Source organism: Doryrhamphus excisus, chromosome 13, assembly GCF_030265055.1.
Source record: "Doryrhamphus excisus isolate RoL2022-K1 chromosome 13, RoL_Dexc_1.0, whole genome shotgun sequence".
Lineage (NCBI taxonomy): Eukaryota > Metazoa > Chordata > Actinopteri > Syngnathiformes > Syngnathidae > Doryrhamphus > Doryrhamphus excisus.
Window position 1 is genome coordinate 15,787,266 of NC_080478.1, and position 24,695 is coordinate 15,811,960.

At 42.5% G+C, this 24,695-nt stretch overlaps 3 protein-coding genes across 3 annotated transcripts; all 3 read right to left on the reverse strand.

The window, feature by feature from the left end:
• Positions 1-2: 2 nt before the first annotated feature.
• On the reverse strand, positions 3-6,565 carry LOC131140785 (adenylosuccinate synthetase isozyme 1 C). Its single transcript, XM_058091517.1, has 13 exons — positions 6,237-6,565; positions 4,007-4,109; positions 3,864-3,926; positions 3,565-3,615; positions 3,422-3,488; positions 2,599-2,706; positions 2,435-2,516; positions 2,246-2,372; positions 2,019-2,173; positions 682-806; positions 503-600; positions 246-395; positions 3-169 (listed from the first exon to the last, which is right to left on the reverse strand). Exons 1-13 carry the CDS (start codon positions 6,423-6,425, stop codon positions 117-119), a joined length of 1,371 nt encoding a protein of 456 aa, XP_057947500.1. The 5' UTR covers positions 6,426-6,565; the 3' UTR covers positions 3-116.
• A 1,075-nt stretch (positions 6,566-7,640) lies between these two features.
• On the reverse strand, positions 7,641-17,455 carry LOC131140782 (inverted formin-2-like). The gene is made up of 17 exons (XM_058091509.1): positions 17,271-17,455; positions 16,991-17,132; positions 16,365-16,497; positions 15,507-16,295; positions 13,998-14,143; positions 13,848-13,909; positions 13,663-13,765; positions 13,478-13,563; positions 13,227-13,327; positions 13,061-13,131; positions 12,893-13,000; positions 12,750-12,820; positions 12,557-12,677; positions 11,654-11,818; positions 11,413-11,515; positions 11,172-11,324; positions 7,641-8,600 (listed from the first exon to the last, which is right to left on the reverse strand). The coding sequence occupies exons 2-17, from the start codon at positions 17,078-17,080 to the stop codon at positions 7,756-7,758; spliced, it is 3,147 nt and encodes a 1,048-aa protein (XP_057947492.1). The 5' UTR covers positions 17,081-17,132; positions 17,271-17,455; the 3' UTR covers positions 7,641-7,755.
• LOC131140786 (inverted formin-2-like) lies at positions 17,267-22,771 on the reverse strand. Its single transcript, XM_058091518.1, has 5 exons — positions 22,522-22,771; positions 18,913-19,324; positions 18,619-18,734; positions 18,367-18,526; positions 17,267-17,304 (listed from the first exon to the last, which is right to left on the reverse strand). Exons 2-5 carry the CDS (start codon positions 19,310-19,312, stop codon positions 17,267-17,269), a joined length of 714 nt encoding a protein of 237 aa, XP_057947501.1. The 5' UTR covers positions 19,313-19,324; positions 22,522-22,771.
• Between the last annotated feature and the right edge of the window lie 1,924 nt (positions 22,772-24,695).

Below are 24,695 nucleotides of genomic sequence, written 5' to 3' on the forward strand. Positions count from 1 at the left end.
TATCACAATAACAAGACCGTTTCATTGGTGTATTGTTTATTGTAGGAGATCACTTTTACAGAAGAAAAAATGCCACATGATCTGACTAACGTTTGATGAAGAGAAGCTGTTTTCCTCTAAAACATCTGGATCATACACTCTCTGGACTTTCCAACACCAACCCACTTGACTGTAGGGAGTGAGAGAGAAAGAAAAGTTGTCATTTGCACTCATGCACTTTACAACAAGGTACAATTTAAACCTACTGGGAACACCAATGTGGTTCTCAATGAAGCGGATGTAGTTTTGTGCCTTGACCGGCAGGTCACTCCACTTCCTTGCTGCGGATGTGTCTGTCTTCCAACCAGGTAAGGTCTCGTACTCAACCTCCACTTTGTGCAAAACATCCATGTTTGCTAGGATTCAGAGCAAAGATAAATATTAGCAAAGTGCCCACATATATGTTTATATATACTTTTCAAAAAAAGAGATGGGTTCCGTTTTGTTTGTCCTACAAAATTACCTGGGAAATGTGGAATTCTTTTCCCATTTAGTTTGTAAGCAATGCCAACTTTAATTTCATCCAACACATCCAGAATGTCAAGTTTTGTCAATGCGATGCTGCAATAAGAGTGATGGGATGAGTTAAAAAAAAGTATGAAATGACAAAAAGGACACACAATAACTGTTATATCCACTTACGCGGTGAAACCATTGATCATGTGAGCATATCTAACGATGACAAGATCCAACCAGCCGCAGCGTCGCTTCCTCCCTGTGGTCACACCCACTTCATGACCCCTTGTCTGCAGCAGCTCCCCTACCGCCTTCAAAGATCAGCAAAACAATTTGTATTATCCACTCCTTACAGCACATACACACTGATCACAACATGAGGGACTATTGGACATTTTAATGACAACTAATGAAAGAGCTGTATCCGTAATCTACCACTACAAAAGGCAGTTATGGACATTCTTGATTGGGTGGAACATTGAGTGGAACATTGACAGGTAGTTTTTGGAAACGTTCTGTTTAATGGTAAATTATTCTGGGGAATTTTGGAAATTTACCATAGGAATGAAAGTAGATACTGTACGCTAATGAAAACTTTGAGTGAATCTGTTTTATTTATAAATGAAATATTTTTGTAATTATGTCAAAAATTATGTCAGAACCTGACGTTCTAAATGTTTTTTAACATTAGAGCCCACTTGACATGACCTAACACCCCTATAGTCACCTTTACATTTGTGGTACCAAATATAGGAGTCATAATAATAGACAATAAGTCATTGAGGATAAATAAAACTCATGCTCATGTGCGTTGCTATAAATGTGTAACATTGGGGGAGCTGAGTGGCGGGCCGACAGGAAGTGATGTTGTGACTCAGATTTGAGTTTCAGCTTGATATGAGTTATTGCAGCAATGCAGCCCATGTTTTTAATAGGGGTTATTGTACCTGTTGTGAGGTAATACAATCCTGAAATAAAAACCTGTTGTTCTGGCGATCAAGTCTGGTTTTGGCGTCTCACCGAACATGACTGACACCTAGGGACCAGTATAAAGACATATACAGTAGATCCCCACTTTTTGTAGGGGTCACCGCCCGTGACCACCAGCAAATGGCAAAAAACTGCAAGTAACTGATATGTCCAACAAAATGTCTACTTTTGCCCAACCGTCCTGTCAGGTTGATGTCGGCCCGCCATTGCAATAACTGCAAGTAACTCTTGTATTTAGTACATAAGATTCAGCTCCAGAACTTGGGTCCGTGTTCTTACACACAGAAGAGAGCAATTATACATCTTGTGTCGGGGGATAAGTTTAAACAGTTCCATCCTTTATGTAACATGACCGGTGCTTGTCACGCCATTCTAAGCCTGAACTCTGGCCCTAAATTTATCTCTGTTACCATGTGACCTGAGCTGAGGTGTCAGCCAGCCAGTAAACGTCTCACAAGCTCCTCAAGTGATAGTCACATGATCAAAAATATATGCGTCAAGTGTTGTTTTGAAAAGTTACATTAAGCTCTTACATTGAGTTGCTCAGTGGGGAAGGCTCCAATCCCCACCCGGGTTGTGTAGGCCTTTGCTACACCGAATACGTCACCAATATTCAGCGGTGGGATGCCAAGGCCGGTGCATGCCCCGCCCACAGTGCAGTTTGATGATGTCACAAAGGGATAGGTACCTTAAGAAAGCATTGATTAAATCACAGCAGCACACATATCCCCATATCCAAATCCACATAAATGATTCCTACCAAAGTCAATATCAAGGAGAGCAGCGTTGGCCCCTTCAACCAGAATTTTCTTTGGGGATCCATGAAGGGCTTCATACATGTAATAGACCCCATCCCTCACCATGGGTCGCAATCTTTCCCCATAGTCCTGCAGAGCAAAACTTATGTTTTCATGTCAGGAGCAGTGACAAGACGTGACTGTATTTCTACCTTAAGCTTTTTCAGTTGGTCGTCAACATCGACTGCCAAGGATGGATACATGGACTGATACTGGTGGACAAGGTTCTTGAATCTGAAAGAATACACAAAACCAATGAATGACATGACACGACTGGAACTTTAATGTCATTGTTTTGCTCGTATTACCATCCTACCGGCTAGAGAAGTCCTTAAAGTCACCCAAAAGGTCACATACACGAAGACCTGTGCGGGATGCTTTGCTGGAGTATGCAGGTCCAATGCCTTTCTTGGTTGTTCCAATGCTGCCGTCACAAAGCAGGCAAAGACTGTTACTCTTTGTGCAAAATTTACATTTTCATCATTTTCACAAATCAATGCACCCAGGAAGGTAATGCTTAAAAGGACCAAAATACTGTAAGTATTACATGTTATCATGAATATACCTGTCAGTATAGGGTAAAAATATATATATAAAACCATAAAATCTTGTTGGAGGTTTTTGGAAGTGTCTCAATAATGGGCTTTGTAGGCGACATAGGTGTGTCCCATTGTGTGCATCAATAAGCTGTCTCTTTTTATCTGTTTTTATATCTTTACAACGCACAGAAAAGAGAAAGACATGCATGTTCATGTCTCACGGAAGGATTGTGTATGATGGGCAGAATTACAAAAAAGTTTCAAGTTAAATAAACATAGTTTTCTACACTCCAAATACAAAAATATTTCCTTTTTAAATAAGTAATCTTACATTGTGGAAATTCACTTCTGACAGTCAAGTTTGGAACCAATTAACAACGATAAATGAGGGATTGCTGTATATGTAAAAAGTGGTTAAAGTGCACAATAAGCGGTTCTTGGAGCCACACACAAACACAAATCATTTGCATTAAAGCTAAAGACATACTAAACGCTGTGTTCCCAGTACTAAAAGCCTAAATTCCAGCAGGAAGGCGTACACACTTAAAATACACTGTCATGGAAAAATAGCATAATATGGGACCTTTAATTGAAGCTTACTTCTTTCCTTCCTGCGCCTGTCTTTCCGTTTCCTGTAAGCCATCGACGACCTGGTGGAAATCAAAAACTGAGGAAAGAAGAGATATAAATTTCACAAGAAGAACACCGGACAAATAATACAGTAAATGCATGACCATACGCACCGAGGTGAGCTCGATCTGAAACGATCAGTCTCTTTTCCCAGCCTTTCAGACCTGATGGGAGAAGAAGCATCCAAGAGTTGACAGCTATTTTTGACACTGTACACTCGCAGGACATTTTATTAGGTACACCACCTCATCTAAAAAAAAATGTAACATTTAATTCAACAATAATATTCATTAGAAAGGACTCAATATAATACAATGCAGTTGCACACCACTGCAAAGTACAATATGGCTATTATTAAAGTATTATTATCTCTGTCAAGGCAGAATTTTCAATACGCTGTGGAAAAAATTACCTTTTTTCTCGTTTTTGTCTCCCTCTTCAAACAGGCCGGGTAAATGTATGACCACGCCATTACCTACAAGAGCAGAGTAAATAATCTAAGGGGTCAACTATACCACATTTGTGCTATTATTTCCATTTATTTCATTTCTTTACCGATGAGTGAAATGCTTTTTGAGTTGATGATTCCACTGGGGAGAAGGTGGAAGTCATACTCTTTGCCATCCACTACCACCGTATGTCCTGCATTATTGCCACCCTAAGGAACATTTAAACCATTTCAAAATATTATTAAGTTTCACAAAAATAAAGAAATAAATACATCCCAAAGGTCCCACAATAGTGTAATGGAAGTGTGCCACCCAGAATGTAGCCTTGATGTTAGTATTTAAGTGTCATCATTGGGATAAAGAAGGTGAAAAACAGCCATGAATTCAACAAATAACTAAACAGGAAGATGGTGTCTGCATTGTGTCTCGCTGCCACATTGTTTCTTTGGGAATCACAAATCACATCTTCATTGAAGGTAAAAGTAACCTTAAATGTTCATTTATCCTTTTCATTCATCATTTACATACAATGAGAATTGTTTTATGTATGTAAAACTATAAAAACGTGTTTTGCGTTAACTTTATAGACAAGTTTCGTACTTGATTTCCGGTCCAGGTTGCCATGTTGTCACTTTAGCAAGCTAGCTTCTTTGTGAGAAGCTAAAGACATTTTGTGATAAAAATACATGAACACAGTAGGACTCATGGAGTGTACTATTATAATAATATGACAAGACGTGTGGTGTATTGTACACTAACCAGAAAACGAGGCAAAATTTTGTGGTACATTTTTTATGTCAATTGAAAAACATGCATTGTTTACCAAACCAACCAAACTCCAACAAAGCATGTACACGCCGCAAATATAACAACTGTACTCAACACACAATCTCACTAAGTGCGGAAGACTATACGAAAATTAGCTGACCTAATTTGTTATTTGTTGGGTTTTTCATAAAAATTCAGACAATAGTAAAGCAACCCTAATTCAAAATCAGAATAATGATATAATGTCCATAATGCGTGGTCTCCTACAGACTTTGAAGCGGGGTCCATCCAAACATTCACACGGGGAGAACATGCAAACACCACACAGACATGAAATATGAACCCAAATCTTAAATGATTAGCATGTGTGCCAACATGCTAATCACCATGCCATTGGTGTCCTGCTGTTTTTGTATTTTACTTTTCATGAAAACAATTATCTCAGCCTAACATCCTATGGTAAAGTTTTTTTTATTTTATTTTATTTTTTCCTATGGTAAAGTTAATCCTAAGTAAAGTCAGGCCTTTAAAATAAAAAATGCAGGGCAGCAGACTATTCAAGTCAGTTGACAGTCGAGTCTTTACACCTAGCAACACTAGCGTAACCATGTGACCGACAGTGCGAACTGGGTCTGGGTGAGGCTGGGCCGCATCAGGTTTAAAAAAAAATGTTTATATATTATTATTTATTAAAAACTGAAAAAAAAAAAAAAACTGTCTTCAATTGTTGTGCTTCTACTATACCCTACACTTTCATTGCTTTGGATCCGGTTTTCTACAAGAAAAGCGCTAATAAAACATTCCAGTATTCTCAAATATCAACATTTTTAGTTTTCTACACAAAAAATAAATAAACAATTTAAGCTGTCATTTCTGGGTACATGATACCATACAGCATCCATATAAAACTTGCGCGGGCCACACTAACATTAAACTTTCATATCAAGTCGGGGGCCTAAAACTAGCGTCCCGCGGGCCGCATTTGGCCCAAGGGCCACAAGTCTGAGACCCCTGATCTAGAAGATCTGGAAAGCTTTATGTGCCGGTTATTGTTGGTAACTGCTCTATAGGAGTCCAAAACTCAATAAAAAGTGCCGAAATAGAATATAATACTGTATGTCCCCTTTAAAAGGTATGTTTACACCCCTACAATCCACTCCATACACAGCCTGTTAAGCCTATTTTAGCACCCTTGGCTCAGAAGCTGGTGGTCCAGTCTACCCCCAATTCTGTGGTTCAAATGTGGCCTTCTCACATATCAAGCCACCCTGAGAATGTGACCTGCTCTACAGTCCATTTGGTGCTTGTCAGTGGAGAAAGTACAACACACAGCAACTGTTGGCAGCTTGTCCAGAACTGCTGTGCCTTCTGATTTCTGACCAGTTATCTTCTTATGTAACTGTCTGGATCGTGTTTTATTTTGATAGTGAATCCAATGCACAGCAAAATGCAGGACATTCAATCATTGAATTAAACAATTTACACAGTGCATGGACACCATACATATACATGTAAATATCATATATGTCATATATAACATTTAGCTGTTGCAAATTGCAATCATTTACCTGACATCGGCAGACAACGTCCGCTTCAGTGGCCAGCAGGTCGACCACTTTCCCTTTGCCCTCGTCGCCCCATTGCGCACCAAGCACCACCGTCACTTTGTTCCCTACGTCGTTGCGCGGTCGCTTGGGTCCCGTGGCAGCGGGCTGGTTCGTGTTTTTGTGCTCTTTGGCCGACCAACTGAGCGACATGATCGCGGAGGCTTCGTGCTGGCCGTCTAAAGAGGACTAGCTGTCTCCAAGAGGGGCTATTGCCATATCTGGAAGCCTACAGCCGATGATGTCACAGCCAGACGCAGCAGCCGCAGCAGCTGGTCGCGTCTGATACACTTTTACGCACTAAGTATGCGACGCTGCGTAACCGTCGCCTCTTGACACTTTGAACCACAATTATGGCTGCAATAAAGACTTCATTTTGAAGTTGAATGTTTCATGAGAATGCATTAAAGAGACTTCATTTTTATGTTAACTTTTATTAAAATAGCTTAAACATTTGAAAGTGACAATCCAGTATATTCTATTAGATAATGTGAATATTATACATTAAGATCCAAACTTTTGACGGCTATTAAATATTTTTCTATAAGCAGCTGAAAGTTTAAAGCAAAAAAAACCTCACAATTATACAAAAACACATAAAACATAGTCTTTTGGAATAGTTGGAAAACAATTTACATAAAGTGACACGTTCACATCCAAATGCTGTGAAAAGTCCCAGTCTAGGATGAGTTTCGAAATAAAATTCAGGCGGCTTCACAAAATAAAATATATACTCTAGTCCTATGTTACAACTCTTGTCACATCAACTGGATATTCTTGGATATTCTTTTCCTTGGCTCACCTGAGGGAGGGGGGAAAAACAACCTTCAGTGAATGATAGAATGGAATAAAGAGATATACTTTATTATTGTATTCAGGTTATTTAATGCAACAGGTTTCATTTAGTGTCAGTTTACAGGAAGCACATACAAGAGACTGCAATTAGTAGTTATTAAAAGCAGTCCCATTAACAGAATAAAGGAATGAACAGGGAAATATGGAAGCGACAAGAGTGACAGCTGTCATGGAGAACTCCATTCACAATGACTGTACAGACTGTTTAAGATGAGGGAAATTTTTTTTTTTTTATACTAAAACCCCCAAGTTTGCTGTCAAATATTTTTTTTTAAAGCCTCATCCGTTACTGCAACAGTGTTAAAAAAGGCGTTAAAAGCTGGACGACACAAGACAAATGAAATCCAGATCCCAGTTAGACCGACAAATGGTGTTATTTGCCACAAAGTTTGGACAGTGACTGAGTTCAGCAGGATGACGGTCCTGCCTCACTGCAACACACAGCCCTTTTTAGGTTTAATGTGTCCTTTCCCACTGTTACCTTGTGTTTTAGAAAGTCAGAACGGAGGGGGGAAAACATAGCATTCAAATAAACCGTTCATTGGCATCATTGATAAACATGTTTTAATAAAAATAATCATCCATCATCATGCATTCATTCTCTAAAACAGCATATCCCGAAAATGTATCATAGTAAAATAAAAACAAATCTTCCCTTAAGACATGGCAAGACACTAGCGTTCCAAAAATCTTCATTTAAATGAATGGATAGTTTACCTGGACTCTTCTTTTTGTTCCGTTTAAAGAAGCTTGGCAGTTTCTTTGGCTCGGGTTTGGGCGTCTTTACGTCTTCAGACGCCGATGGCACATGTTCCGTTTCTACTCCATCCTGGACATCACACCCCATGATGCTCTCATTAAAAGTCTCCTCCTTGCTTTTGGTGTGGGCGCAGCTCACCACCTTATCCTGCTTGGGTGTTTTGGCAACATGCGGTTCAAGACGGTCCTCTTGTCGACGACTCTTATTACTCATTTCAATGTCCTTGTCTACTTTCCTTTCACTAGTATCCTTGTTTCCTGTGAGTTGAACATTCACACTAACGTCCACTGGCTTCTCAGCTGTTAACTTCTCAGGTACCAGGCTGGATGTTGCAGCCGACACAGCTTCTGTTAGGTCAGAATCTGACAGGGAGGATGGACTGAAGACACTGCTTTCAGGTGAGTCTACCGAAAACCCATCCGTCAGAAGAAGTGGCTGATGATCCACCTGAGGGTTAGTTTGTGTTACTGTGGAGCTCAGACTCTCCTGTAGCGATGTCGGCCTTTCTGGGGGTGCCGGCGTTGTCATGGCTGGTTCTCCTTGGGTTTGGTCGGGTGTAGCACCCTGAGGCGGTGAAGGAGTCTCTCCGGGGGAATTCGTGAAGCCGTTCACCTGGCCTGTGCTGGCTTGGTGATCCTCTGTCGGCGGTACGGTGGGAGCGGATATGGTGGCTGTGTCTACGGCTTCTTCGCTTGCAGGCTTCACACTTGACCCTGAAGGGAAGAGATGTCAACACTGATTGGGATAGTTTGGACAGTTTCAGAGACAACACAGAAGTAGGATGGAAAGAGTACACACCTCCGCCAAGGGTCGAACTATTGGTAGATGTCCAATAACAGGACTATACCATTGAGATGGGCCTTTGATTTCCACAAAATGTTCCTTTAGAACATGTGATAATCCCCTACCAACAATTTAATGGGTATTACAAAACATTTGCACTTGGCTGAGGTAACGGGTGAGGATGCATGCTATACACTAGAGCAGGGGCCAACCTTTTCGAGGCCGAGGGGTACTTTGTGAGCACGGATAGTATGAAGGGCTACATGACCTGTTTGCGGTGAACTTCCAAAATGACAAAACTGTACGGATCACTTTTTAGTAATCAGAACAAAAGGAATAGTAGTAGTAACACTATGAAGCGACTGCTCACATATCAATGTTAATTATTTTCCACAATAATGGTAACAAAAACATAATTTTTTTAAGAGGAAACATTTATGTGCTCACGTATTTGAAAGTCAGAGGGAACACCTTTCTGTGATTTTTGTCACCTGCCTAGTGAAAAAAGTCCTTTGTCCAAAGCTGCCTTTAACAAACGGGCCTTTTCCGTCCTCGCATTGAAGCTTTCGTGACAAGTTTTGAAGTCTCTCTCCACATTGTGCCGCTTTGGTATTGCAACAATCGTCCCGCAAATAAGACATACATTTTTCTTCAAAATACGTAAAGAAAAATTTCTTCCTCCCAATCACTGTGGAAAATTTAAGTCCTTTTTCGCTTTTCTACCATGTTTTTGGGGGCTAAACTGCACGAGTAAGCTAACTTCTCATCACCGCTGCACTATATCAGAAAAGCGGTGAGCGGACGCGTGCGCACACATGAACTTTGACTTGAGGTAAGAGTTTGTTATATTTTTGTTTTAATTTTTGATGTTATAAGACGATTAAAAAAATACATTAATGTAAGCAATTCTGATTCAAAATTTAAAGCACAAAATAACAATGATAATTTGTGACCAGTGCTATTTTTAGAAGATGCCTCACAGGCACCTTAAGTGGTCCACGTGGGCGCCCGCGGGCACAGCGTTGGTGACCCCTGCACTAGAGCATATCTCACACTTTTTTAGCAAGCATTTTATACCTTCAAGGGACAATACTAAATAACTGAAACTTGGAGTAGTCAATGTACAGCAGTATAGATTTACTATTCAGTAAAAGTGACTGCCCATTAGCCTATATGAGAGTAACAACGCTCAATCTTGGAACTTAACCAGTCAACCGCTGTTCCCTAATTATGCGTTTTAGTGCAGATACGGTTTAGGGCGGACTTGCATTAAAAATAGACATTTCAAAATCTGAACTGTATTAATAAAGCCCATGAAACAGCCATTGCGGTTGGCTCTCTGACCGGCGTGTCTAGGTGAATGAGGTGCTGCAGCAAGTTACCTTAACAGTCACATACAGCTAGAGCTATGGTATGGTAGCAAAAATACATGAAATTAAATGCACCACCACATCAGTGCTCTCCAGGCATGCACCCACCTCAAGAGGTGCCAGCGCATGCCAAGAACAAAAGTTCCAATGAGGTAAAAGCTGAAATGTTGACACATACAGCTTTGAGAGTGCTGCCAGTGTTGAGGAACTGTGGTTCATTTGGTTAAAAACATGAATTCCAACATGTACTGAGACACTGAAGCAGAGCAGGAGTCCCTCCGTAGAAGAAACTGGACCACATGGCATTTTTCCAACCAACAGGCCCGAGGACCTTTGGGGCATCCTCAAGCTGAAGATGGAGCACAAGATGTCAACCACCAGCTCCAACAGTGATGTCCAACTGTGCCCACACTAAATACACACTTTTGACCTGTTCACGGTCAGGTGCACCCGCCCTTGACTGCCACCCAACACAACAACCTATGGTCATGAGCTTTGGGTCATCCGTAGGGTTGCTGGACTCACCCTAAGAGATAGGGTGAGGAGCTCTGCCATCCGGGAGGGGCTCAGGGTAGAGCCGCTTCTCCTTCACATCGAGAGGAGTCAGTTGAGGTGGCTCGGGCATCTAGTCCGGATGTCTCCCGGACGCCTCCCTGGTGAGGTGTTCCGGGCATGCCCAGCCGGGAAAAGGCCCCGGGGCAGACCTAGGACACGCTGGAGGGACTATGTCTCACAGCTGGCCTGGGAACGCCTTGGTGTCCTCCCGGTGGAGCTGGAGGAGGTGGCCGGGGACCGGGAAGTCTGGGCTTCCCTACTAAGACTGCTGCCCTCGCGACCCGGATAAGCGGAGGAAAATGGATGGATGGACGGTCTGGTGTACACTTGTTGTACACAGAATAATATTGCTATACAAGCTGTACAGACTACTCCAACTCATTTTCAACTAATTCTTATGGATTGTCCCTCAGGATATAATAAAATTGCTGAAATATGACGGGTGTACACACTTAAAAGCTAACGCAGGATGAAGGACAATAAGAGGGCATATGAAAGCAACAAGGATGCGGTAGTTAAGTGACTCAGGAGCGGTGCTAGAAACTGCAGATGAGGGCCACAGTCTCTTGTCCTTACCAGGTGGGCCGGTATCCCTACGCATTTCACTAGAGTTGGGGCTTCCCGAATCGCACCTTGGCCTGGTCTTTCTTAGGCTGAAACCCTTCCTGATATCCACCAGCAGGTGATCGATTATGCAGCCGTCGTTCTGCGGCACAAGGCCTTTCTTAACTGGTGATAGAGGATAGATGGAGAAAAAAAAGGTGATCGGAAATTCTAATCATGTCAGGGATTTCTCAGTTGTGTAGTCACAACTCACTTATTTTTCCATTCTCTCCCTTCTGTCTCTTGGATTCTTCCTCTGCCAGCTGCTTCTTTCTCTTCTCAGCCTTGGCTGCCTGCTCTTTCCTGGTCTTATTGTCCTGTTTTTGTGACAGAAGAAGGTGTCACTCTTTGCCAAGTACAAATTGTACACACAGTAGCAAAATTTCTACTTGGGCAGCAACACATCAAAACTTGCAGTTTCTCACACCACAAACGACACCAGTATCCTCTCAGACCTTCAGTGCCTTGATGAAAAGTTCTCGGAAAGTCCTGATAGTTCCGAAAAGTTCTTCGAGTGACAGCTGATTGGGATCTTCACACAAGTAGACGGCAAGTTCACTCTTCTTCTTGTCGATGTCTGCGAACCTTTCGCTCAAAGCTCGACAAGCTACCAGATTTTCCTGCAGCACAGAAAGGACAAGGCTTTGAACGGGTTACTGCGTTCTGTGGGTATGTTGCCTTAAATTAATTAAGTCATTTTAGTCTCAAACACTGAACTCGCTCGAGAACTAGTTTCAGCAAGCGCAGCAGATGAATATACTCCATCACCACAGAAGTGAAAACGAACATTAAAAGCTCCCAAGAGGGGCGGAACACCCACAGAGCACTTTTAGTAAAATAAAAAACAATTATCACAAACACAATGATCATATCCTTCAGCACATCCAAAGAATCTGGCCCTAGAAGCGTGCAACTTGTGCAGTCATGCAGCTAATTTATGGTTAGAGTGCAGCTTCCGGCAGTAGTGAAGTGATGTGGAAGCTAATACCACATTTTGAAGTCTTGTGTAATGATCATGTTTTCATCTGACATCTTAAAAAGTTTGTGTAGAATTACTACAACTTCTGTTTGGACCGCCAACTATCCCCAACAAGTTGTGAAAGGCTGGGCTACTACGTGATGAAAAGGATAGCTCACGCTAAATGGCTAATTTGCCAACAAGAGAGAAAGGGAGGCTGACAAAGTGTGTGATGAAGGAATTACGAGGCTGTTCCATTGTGATGCAGATCACGACTTAAGTGATTTTAGTTCCCAGGCGGACGGTGATGACTGATTTTTCTGGTAGGCTACCGTTTATCTAGCCATCTTACGGACACTGGAGTTTAAAAACTGTTGCTAGTTGGATACCAGCATCTTACCTCAAGAATCTTTGCATATTGCTCCTTCACCTCCTCCACAGAGTTGGAGACTTTCTTGGCCGTCTCATTCAGTCGTTTCAATAAGGTGTTTGCGTCAGACTGGATAGAGTCCAGATTAACACTACAGAAAAGTGAAAAAAATATATTTTCAGAACATTTGGCAAATATTCTAGCTTTCCCCACTCTGCCGTACCCTGCAGCCTTTTGACAGATCTCAATGTCCTCTGGCAACTCCAACAACTCTGGGTGGCTCACCTCTGCTTCCTTTAAAAAAAAAAAAAATACATGAGTGATTTAAATGTGTTTCAGGCAAAAAAGAAACTGAGCTTTGTGTACCTCTAGTATGTGATGAAGTAATGTAATGCGGCTCTTGTTGGCCTTGGTCTCTGTAAGCTTGAGAAGTGAGCTGATCTTGAACCCCTCAGCGTTCCCTGTGTGACTTCCCTAAAAGGAGATTTTTATATATAAAATATGCCAGTGCTGATAAAAACATGTAGCGCTTACATAGTTGAGAAAATTGCCCACGTCGAGGATGAGCCTGCAGAAACTGGGTACAAGCGTGCTCATCCGGAGACCTGGCAACATGAATTGTGAATCAGTTAGAACATGCCAGACAAGGATAAATCAGGTCAATTCCACTCACACAAAACTGGAGACCTTATTTACTTACATTGGCAGGCCTCCTCCACCAACTTGACTTTAGGTTGGAGCATCTCCAACACCGACACAGTCTCCTCGCACAACAACATGCACTCGATCCTCAGCTGATAACTGAAAGAAGTGTTAATTCTCACTTATCAAGGTCATGGTAATCCACAAAATTGACTGGACTTCAGTTATCCGAAAGGCAGTTCTTTACAATTTAAAATGCAAACCAAACAAGATGATAACATTTAATCTACAGCTGTGGAAGGAAGTTACCATTGAACAGTGAGGAGCGATGTGAAGAAACGATCGACATTTGCCAGCTTCTCCTTTTCTCCTTGGAAAGACTTCAAATTTTCAATCTAGATGACAACATCAACATCACGACACAGGCTTTATTCCTTGAGTGGGCCCCTTGAATGACAGCTTTAGAATGCTGCGTAGGTACTCTATTAACAAACCTCATGTTTTTCTGGCAGGAGCTTTAAGAGCTGTTTTAGCACCTCCACATCGAACCTGCTTCTGTCACCTTTCTGAATCATCGCCACAAAGTCGTCGTTTGAGCTGGACAGGGAACATTTGGAATATAAAGATGGGCACTGGCCGGCCAAAACATTAGGTACAGCTGGAAAATTGCCTCTCTTACCATTTGAACTGCTTCAGGAATATATTGACATTCAAGTTTTTATTGGGCTCGATGAACGAAATCTAGAAGCAAATGTTGGTAATTCAGCTTAGGAAAAAATCGGGGCTATTTATTTTCAGTGCTTCAGCGTCGAGTGCTGACCATACGCACCTCTTTAGGCTCCTTCTTGACAGGAGCAGCTGCCCCCTTGTCTTTGTGCTCGGTCACCGGGAGACAGAACAGCTGCTCGATACTGCTATAGTCCGGCTCGTGAGGAGGAGGCTCTTTCTGAACTGAAGCCCACATGGAGTGCCCATCTGTGTGTGTGGAGAAGAGAGGGGAGGGGGGGTCCCCATCATAAGCACCAAAACTGCAGGATTGTTTTAAATTTCAGGGTGAGAGCAGTTTCAAGGATAGCATCTCACAAGAATCTAGTACAAAATCCGAAAAATGTAGGGGTCGCCCAATACAACTTTTTCACCTCAACTCATTACCATTCGACATTCAAAATATTGACTCACTCCCCATCTTTAACTCCGCAGACTGCCTCCAATTTGTTTGCATCATGTGCACGTAAAAATGAAATGCATTACTTCCGATTCAATACATATATTGCAGCCTTGAGTTTCAGCAGACTGGTATTGATCAAACATCAGCACAAAACGATGACTTATTTTGGACGGTGCAATGTTAGAAAAGGCTTGAAGTGATAATAGTCAAACAGAGTAAATCAGCAGCAGAAGAGGGAAAAACTGACCCACTTTATGTATGTTAGGGTCTAGTTTTCATCGACAACGTAGTACCTCAAGGTGCTCCACGACGTTTTAACCTGACATTATTCAATATCGACAGGCTGGCTCTTTTCTGTTGTAGTAGATAATGACTTTGCCTCGCTGTGGGAGTTTGTCACGCTTGTAACAATTTTCATGATGTTTCTTTTTATGCGGCTTCAAATGCGCATTGAGGTTGGTCGTATCAAACTTCCCTGGTTCGGTGCCCCCACAGGAAACCTGCAGACATGACTCCTATTCTTGCGATTAATATATTAGCACACACTGTTGTGATGACATGGGGTCTATCTGGTAGACGCTGGAGTCTGGAATAGATTCCTTGTATGGTAGTGCTAAGATCAGACATCTGAGATGCAGACCAATATAATCCCAATACCCTTTTTGCCGATTTCGGACCAATATCCGCTATCAATGTCGGATTGGGACACTCTTACACAAAGTACTGTAGAGCATCCTCAGTTTGAGATGTTCCGTGTTAAGACATCATTATAAATGTGCACCTATAAATGAATTAAAAACCTAGCGACAGAGGAAGAACAGCAGTGTGTCAAAAAAAGGAAAGCCATCACCAAAAAAGAAGAGCAAAACATCCACTAATATTAGTTTGAACTGCTCAACTGCCATGGTCATAAAGTATGAAGATGATTGAAGGTAAATTAACGCTAGCGGGGTCATGAATTCCACGTCCTGTTACAAGATTGGGGTAGAAGACTAGCCTGTGTTTCCAAATAAGGCCTGTTGGTCCCTGTGTGTGCGCACAGGGACCAACCAAAATATGCATGGTTTCATCCAAACACAGCTAAAATGTCCGACCATCCATTAATTCTTATGAACAGTCATGTGTGTAAGCTGAAATCTATCCCAGCTAACTTGAGAACAAAGTACTCACCGGTAACAGATCGGAGCTTTTGCCAGTTGAGCTTTTTCATCCTCAGAGTGGGACATCTGCCCGCCTTTGCAGGGATGCTGCATCCCAGTGCAAACCTGCTCTGAGCCACAATCATGCCCGATGGGAGCGGAGGAGGGGGTGGCATGCCGGGTAAGGGAGGTGGCGGCGGTGGTCCATTGCTCATACCGGGCAGAGGTGGAGGTGGCGGGGGCACCATGCCCGGACCGCAAGGTAATGGTGGAGGTGGTGGCGGCGGCACCATTCCAGGTAAGGGTGGGGGTGGTGGAGGTCCACCGAATGCTCCAGGGAGTGGAGGTGGTGGTGGAGGTCCACCGAATGCTCCAGGGAGTGGAGGTGGTGGTGGAGGTCCACCGAATGCTCCAGGGAGTGGAGGTGGTGGTGGAGGTCCACCGAATGCTCCAGGCAGTGGAGGAGGTGGTGGAGGTCCACCGAATGCTCCAGGCAGTGGAGGAGGTGGTGGAGGTGGTGGACACTGCAAAGAACCTTGGGGCCCGTTCATACTCGGAAGAGGCGGTGCTGGTGGAGGACACTGCATCGAACCTTTGGGCTTGTTCGTACTCAAAGGAGGAGATGGAGCAGCAGCAGCAGCACACCGTGAGTTCCGAGATGATGCCGAGCCTTTCTTCAACTGGTCTTGGTCTTCGTGACCAGTCTGCACACCCTTGTCTATTTTGACCGTCTGTCCATCTACTTCGTAATGAGTCTCAGAGCTCTTGCCCTTGGAGAACATCAGGCGCTCCATGATCTTCTCAGAGCACCCCATTTGAGCTGGAATCAAAACAGAAAAAAAAAAATTCTAGACAACAATCAGAGGCATATCTACTGATGCGGACTCACAGTCTTGCGCCAACAGTATGGCTCGGTTTGTGACGGCCTCCAAAGCCAGCCAGATATCAGAGCGGCTTGGCCCCAGAAGGAGCAGCGACTGCAGAATGGACATCAGCTGCAGGGAAGACGGGGAGCTGCTCACCTGGTACACAACAAAGAATATCACTCAATTTATATAAAACCGTAAGTTCCAATATGTGATGGAACATGTACAATTCACATGAAGTATCTTCTACACCACTATGTAAATCTGTATAATACTTGCTTTTATAGTCAGTATAGTTACTCCAGACCCCATTTACTGTGCAATATCTGATCAACCTCCATGTGCAATATTAATGGCTTTAAATGCAATATACGAAGTTCTGTGAAGTATTTCCATAATGCCTCATATTAACTCATTAGCAAGATCTCAGTGTATAGACTGGTCATATATCTCATCTGGTTTCATATTATCTACATACTGTATTGTATATAACTCTGGGAAAAACTGTTGATTTTGTTAATACTTGGGTTTATTTTTCTATATTGTGTATTTTGTACTGCTTAACTGACTCTGTACTCTTGCTGCTGTGCAATGCAAATTTCCCCACTGAGGGACGAAGAAAGGCATATCTTATCTTATCAAGTCTCACCTTGTTGAAGAGAGTTGTGAAGACCTCCAGGTGATTACTCATGTCGATGCCACCATACAATTGCAAGAGCTCCTCCTCATCTTCAGCCATTGCCTCTTCAAATGCCTCACGTTGGATAATCAAGTCTTCATCCTCTTGTTCTCTGCACGTCACACGCATGTACACACACATACAGATAACGGGCACGGGCGCAACCTCACTTCATTCAAATGCCATTTCATCTCAACTAATGAAGAGGCTGACTAATTAAAGGTGAACAAGGGGCCACATGCATACTCACCTTAATTTTGGTAGAATGTCAAGAAGCTGAAGCCCTGCAGAACAAGAAAATATATAGAAGGTGTCACAATACTCTTTTTAAATCATACACATCACAGGAGAAACTCTACTAAAACAACAATAGTTTGGGAAGGAGCCGGATGTCACAGGTGAGCAATTACAAGAGAGGCGGGGCCAATCCAACAAGAGAGGCGGGGCCAATCCAACTGTTGATTGATGATAGTTTGGGAACGAACGACATGTCGCAGGTGAGCATTTCATGGGAGGTGTGGCCAATGCAACTGTTGATTGGCCCAAGGAACCCGCCAATGGAAATAGGAGACTTCATAAATCCCCACTGGGACAGCATGGCGGTCGAGTGGTTAGTGCGCAGACCTCACAGCTGGGAGAACCGAGTTCAATCCCACCCTCGGCCATCTCTGTGTGGAGTTTACATGTTCTTCCCACATTCCAAAAACATGCTAGGTTAATTGGCAACTCCATATGTTTGTCTATATGTGCCCTGTGATTGGCTGGCAACCAGTCCAGGGTGTACCCTGCCTCTTGCCTGAAGACAGCTGGGATAAGCTCCAGCAGCCCTCGTGAGGATAAGCGTTAGAAGATGAATAAATCCCCACTTTTTGGAGAGGCTCATTCATTGCCCATAGATACATACTCCGGTACAGTAGGTGGCAGTATACACCTTTTTTCAAGTCATGGAACCAAAAGAAGAAGAAGAGGCTCATTCATTCTATGGAAACTATCAGAACTTGGAAGTACATAAGAGATTACTATCATAATATATGTATTTATCTGTATAAACTGCTGTATGAGTTGCTGTGTTTCTGCTTATGATCCCGATTATGTTAGTATATGATATAAAATACAGCATAGAAAATGGATGGATGGAAATATGCCTTAATTGTTGTACATTGGGGTATTTTATCAGAGGAAATGAGGACATCCAACCTATTCTTAGTGCACTAAAGCTCCAAAGATGTCCTTGTTTTGTGCTTTATATTCACTCTCACCACAGAGGGAAACAGTTTACAGTCAGGTGACCTCACTCGTTACATCCTGATTCATTTGTTCAGTAGCAGCCTGTTCAGTAGACCTACCGATAAATTCCTTTCTCATCTTATCTCTCTGTCTGAGGTCATCAGAGCCAAAGATGAGGGCATTGATGACACTGAGGAGCGTGACCATGTAAGGAACATTGTCTGTTGCCTGCAGCTCGTTCATGATCACGCTGAAGCGATACTGCTGTGTCTTCACGCCCTGAAGGACGAATCACAGTGGAATTAATCTCTTTATTCCCGTGTACTATATGTATTTATATTTACAATTATTGAAAGAATCAACACTCTTGCCTTGTAATGGTCCAGGGCATCCAGAGCAAGGCGATGACCATCTGCAGAGAACATGCTGAGGGCGGCTAGTAAGTCAAATACCTGCTTTTTCACCATGGTGTTGGAGGTGTCCAAAGCTGTGGAGCATCACAAGAACACATGAACAAATGAAAGACACACTTAAAGTCCCGTCACGACCCTAACATGCCTCCTGTTTTTGTTTTTTTAGGTAGTGCAAATGAACTTTGTCCTCCAACGATGTGGCAGCAGATAAAGATGTTATGATATTTACAGAGCTGAATGCTTGTGGCCTACCTTGGGAGAGCTTCCGGATGTATCCTTCATTCTCTATGATGAAGTGTATCCCAGCTGATGAGTTCATGACTGCACGGACGCAGTTGACGCAGGTGAGTTGCAGGAGAGCGTCTGCAATGCGAGAGCAACCCCTCCCGGACAGCCTGTCCAACGCCTCCAGGAGGAGGTCCAATCCACTGAGCTCCAGGAACTGGACCATCCATGTCTGGTCGCTACCATCCAGGCGACGCTTCAGACCGGAATAGTTGACCACCGTGGGAACCTGGAGGAGTCTGATGCAGAGCTCCGGATCAGCACTCTCTAGGTTGGCTTCCTGCTGGCTATCGGAGTCCTGAGAGGAGCCCAGGCGACCCCGAACTGCTGCCCACTTCTTTTTCACGTCTGAGAGCCCAGAGAGCATTTTTAAAAGGACCTGTGAAGGAAAAGGGAAAGATGCAGTCATTATCTGGCTGATTTTGAACACTTTGGAGACCATTTTAAAATAACAATCCCTCAGAATGTGGGCACCAGCAACTGGATTCACTCCAAAAAAACTATTTTCTATTTTTATGTCAACTGGCAACACACAGTTCTCCCCGTGCATGCGTGGGTTTTCTCCGGGTACTCCGGTTTCCTCCCACATTCCAAAAACATGCTAGGTTAATTGGCGACTCCAAATTGTCCATAGGTATGAATGTGAGTGTGAATGGTTGTTTGTCTTTATGTGCCCTGTGATTGGCTGGCGACCAGTCCAGGGTGGACTCCGCCTCTCGCCCGAAGACAGCTGGGATAGGCTCCAGCAACCCCGCGACCCTCGTGAGGATAAGTGGTAGAAAATGAATGAATGAATGAATGGCTACACACAATTATTTCCTTGTGTATATTTTTCACTTTTTATGGTATTCATTCATTCATTTTCTACCGTTTTGTCCTCACGAGGGTCGCGGGGGGGGGGGGGGGGGGGCTGGAGCCTATCCCAGCTGTCTTCGGGTGAGAGGCGGGGGGTGGGAGGAAACTGGAGTACCCGGAGACAACCCACGCATGCACAGGGAGAACATGCAAACTCTACACAGAGATGGCCGAGGGTGGAATTGAACCCTGGTCTCCTAGCTGTGAAGTCTGCGCGCTAACCACTCGACCACCGTGCCGCCCATTTTTTATGATATATTTAAAAAAATGTAATTTCATTAAATTAGTTAGGATTCCACACATATTGTTAAAACGTTCCTCATTATTAACAATAGATGAATCTGAGAAAGATATGGTGTCTCATTTGCAATGTGATAATTTTATCCACATTACAATGTCACCATTACTAAGCAGAACAAAGACGGCGGGCCTAATCACAAAGGAAAAGAGAATGGGAAATGACAGCGCTGCACTCTGTGGGCGTGTAAACGATAATGTCAGCAGTACAGTCATTACCAGCAGCAATGCCAAACATTCCAACTTAATCCTGCATGAAAATCGCTGTCAGCCAATCAAAACCAAGCTGGTCACTGTCAGGACAGTACATGTCACCACTCACAACTTTTCATTATAGAGACTTTTACATGGCACCAACATGTGAATGCACACATTGTGCTTTTTAAAGGCACAGTCGCCCTTTTCACTAACCTGACTCTTTGCACACTTTCTGAAATGTTCCCATAGGATACACATTCTGTCCAAAAAAGGGGAAAGCGTTCTGCAGATGTCTAAAAATACATTCTCTGTACTGTATTAGAGTTTTTTCAGCTTTGGTATATAAAAAAAAGCTTAGAAACAAAACATGTGAGAGACTCTTGTGTCTCTGTCTATTGTAGATTTCAGGCTTGGCAAAGCTGAGTGACGGGCATGTACAACACAATGACTAGCACTGACTCACTGTTTGCTACTTCGGGTAGCTTGGAAGCAATGAGAGCTTTTGCATGGAGCCATTATACTTGTTTGTCTCTGCCTCTTTATAAATTCAACTTGAATTCGGCCTTCACTCTTTTTTTTTTCCCTTGGCAAGATGCACAGCAGAAAGAGAAAAAAATTCAATTCATTTTGCAGAGTCAAGGTAAAGTGACTTTTGTCACATTGCCTTGCACAGGAATGCGTCAGCTCAAGCTGCAGTGTCCTGATGGGCGTCAACACAATGGTGTTTTACAATCAGGCTTCAATGTGGGTACACAAATGGGGTGGAATTCTCCCTTTCCACATTATCTGTCTATCTATACAACACACTAGACTAGAGTTATTTCTAGAATACAACTAAATATTATGATGCAGTGCGGTTCTACACAAATGAAAAACAAGCATAATAATAAACATATTATGAACACCTCACAGACCGAGGTGGAATTTATAGTTAACTCTTACTTTGGCACTGATCAGAAATATAAGTACCTAATTTAGAGGCTAATGAAGCTTCCTGATGGCAAGGACGAAGCAAAAGTTGCAAGTCAACGCTTGTAATCTGGGCATGTTTTTTTTTTTTTTCAATTCCAGAAGACACCAAGTGTGCGTCATGTGGGTTGGACTACCAGGGAATTTTTCAAAAGGAAGGAAAATGACTTGGACAGGAAACCAGATAAACACGCTGCATGGCACTGCAGCTTATGTTCCCCTTTTTCACACGTACTGTGTATCTTTCACTCAGGATTTCACATGTTTGGGATCATTCCTGCACAGATACTGAAACTAATCATCATATATCCATTAAAGTTTGAACAAATATCCATGCTTTTCAGTCACTCATTCGGATCCATTTTCATTTCTGCTTCCAAAAGCTCCCACATGTACCTCTAATAGCAGCTGATTCACAGCCTACAGGATAAACCCACTCATGTGTCCTCTTGCTTGAGCCTCCCACACAACAGACCAACTCCGCTGTACACTACATTAACACTTTACCATGCACACCCACTGATTTATTTCATCTGAAAAACATATGCAGAGACTATGACTGTAAATCATATTCTATGCAGTCTATCTCTGCAATTATAAACATGTAAGTAAATAAGATTTTTGCATTTTTTTAAGCTTCAAGCAAGCAGAAGCTCACACATAAGCCTACAGTAGTATCTGCAGCAGAGTTAAAACATCTGGAGCTCATTTAAATGATACCTACCATAGTTTACTCCCATCTCAGCTATTTTGGGTGGAAAAAAGCAGGCTTGTAAAGCACATGTACTTTACTGGAATGGTATAGTTTACTTAATACTGTCAAGTGATGTCTTCATCATAATTAAAATTGACTTAACCTCTGCACACACAAGAAACATAAACAAGTGGGTTCCAGATAAAACTCTCCAAAAGTGGATTTTGGCAACCGGGTACATTTTTCCTTTGCAGCTTTTCTCTTCTCCAAGGAAGGACAGTTTCAAGAGTGTCACATCCTGTGTATCAAGACAACGAAAACACTTTACGTGTTCTCCATTACGCACTGCATTAACGTCAAAAGCAACCAAAAAATCGAGCAAAATCGTCACTCTGGAATGCGTCGTTGTACACACCAAAGGACATAACGGGACTGTTATCCCGCCAAGGCATTACAGCAATAAAATGTTCATAAGGAGTATTATGTAGCTTTACAAAAATCACATCTGCATGCACTGTTGCATCGTTGAAGATCACCCATAGATAATGAGGATGATGCCTTACCTGGTGTCGTTCTAATAATACACTTGAAAGAATAGCGTCCTTGTGTGTGTGTGTGTGTGTGTGTGTGTGTGTGTGTGTTTCAGATGGGAGAGGCACCGGATGTCATCCTGACTGTCTTTTACATCGCCAAAAACGATGCGCGAATCTCCTCAAATTAAGACATTTGCGAAGCGAGTCGAGCCCAGTGGGTGTGTGTTTATGTGCCTATTAAATCGTCACGGCCCTAAGCGCTCACTCACTTGTTTAAAGAGTGATATCAAACTGCAGTACCACAAGGCGACAATATCCGCTCAGGACTTTCACAATAAAACAACGACGACTTAAGTTGCCGACTCAATTCATCTCTTGCCATAATTGGACAATACAATTCAAAGAAGGTCCTAAAATTGGGTTTTTACATGACGAAGGGAGGTGGGCTGATTGAGCTCCACGTTAACACACAAGCAAGGAAGTACGACACATACTTAGCAATTAGCAGCTAGCAGTCGTCTATAACAACGCTGAGACAGCCATCTATAAAACTGAACAATTCAGCTATTAAAATATTTCTTTCTTGAGCGGTCGCTTGCCTAATGGTTCTGGGAAGGGATTCCAAGAACCGATTGCTTAAAGCCAAGCACACACCTCAAGTTAAGTGACGTTTCACTTGCATATTACTATGTTTTATTTTGAAGGTTCTACCACAGTTTCCTGCTTTGAGCCGCCTGCTGCTGTAGGTTTTCCTGCGGTTTCTGAGCTGACAGTCGGTGGTGGTTGGTTGGGCCGTCCTCCCTCAGACAAGTCCCACAGGCTTAAAGTCTTGCAGACTGTCTTGCAGACTGTTCTGGGCTCCTCAAATCCACTCGATGGTTCACTTAGTTCACATACCCTATAGCTTTACAAAACTGTATTTAAATGTACATTTTGATCAACAATCAATTGTTATATGAGAAACTGTGTAAAAAATAGGGTGTCCTAAGTGTGGCCTTAGGGGCATTTTTGGCCCAGCTTGTTTTTTATTGGCCCTTAGCATATTCATTAATTTATTTTCGTATGCTGGAGCCTATCCCAGCTGTCTTTGGGGGAGAGGCGGGGTACACCCTAGACTGGTCACCAGCCAATCACAGGGCACATATAGACAAACAACCATTCACACTCACATTCATACATATTGACAATTTAGAGCCTCATTTTGGTGCATTTAGTAACCCTGTATAAGTCGTACAGGGCTATACTGCTCAGACATTGGGGCGCACTTAACCACTTCCACACATAGGAGCTAATCTTCCCTTCCATCTTCTCAACTGGGTGATGTCATACACAGTTAAGGGCCACATGATGCCTCACTTTGGTTGATTTTAGTGTCTTTAATGCACATTTCTATTGTATTTTCTTCTATGCTGTAACACCAACCAATAGACAAGTCAGTCTTTGTCGACTCTAGACTGATTTTATCGCAAACCAAATAACCCAGATGTACCGCAGAGCAAGCGTGTTTGCATTTTTCTTTGATAACAGAGAAGATAAGCACATTAGAAGTGTTTAAGTGTAATTATGACTCTTTATCAACAAATCCAATCAAATATTGTTGACTTAAAAAGGTATTTAAATCAATCCACAGCTTAAATGTGCAAATTTAGAACACAAAAATTCCCAATACTTTTTATTGATAATAATATTTTGCGAGCATGTTATTGCAAACCAGAAGATGCTTCAAATAGACGTTTCACAGAGAAAGTGTTGATGGTGTTGCAGTGCAGCAGAAGGCTCCAAGGAGCAATTGTTATCATTATGAGATAACTTACTCATCTCGATGAACAAGAGGCCACTGTGTGAAAGAGCACAAATACGGCACCAAAGTATACAAAATTGCTGCAATTCAAGCCTGTGCATTGTTTTATATCGGCAAACATCATTAATAGTTCAATCTTTAGCTGAGACAACTGTTCCGCCTTATGTACATTTGATGATAGACTTAAGTATAGAACTTCCACAGAATAAACAGCTAAGTACACTTCGGCGTGACCTTAAGTCAACAAAAATCATCCCGTATTATTATACTCCTGGTAATAATGATGTGTCTAATCTCAAAGTTAATAGGATACACGGTTATCTATATTTATAACAGGTAGAAGCAAAGATAGGTGATCATAAACGATGTCACATTGTGAGTAAAGTTAGTTCAACACACAATG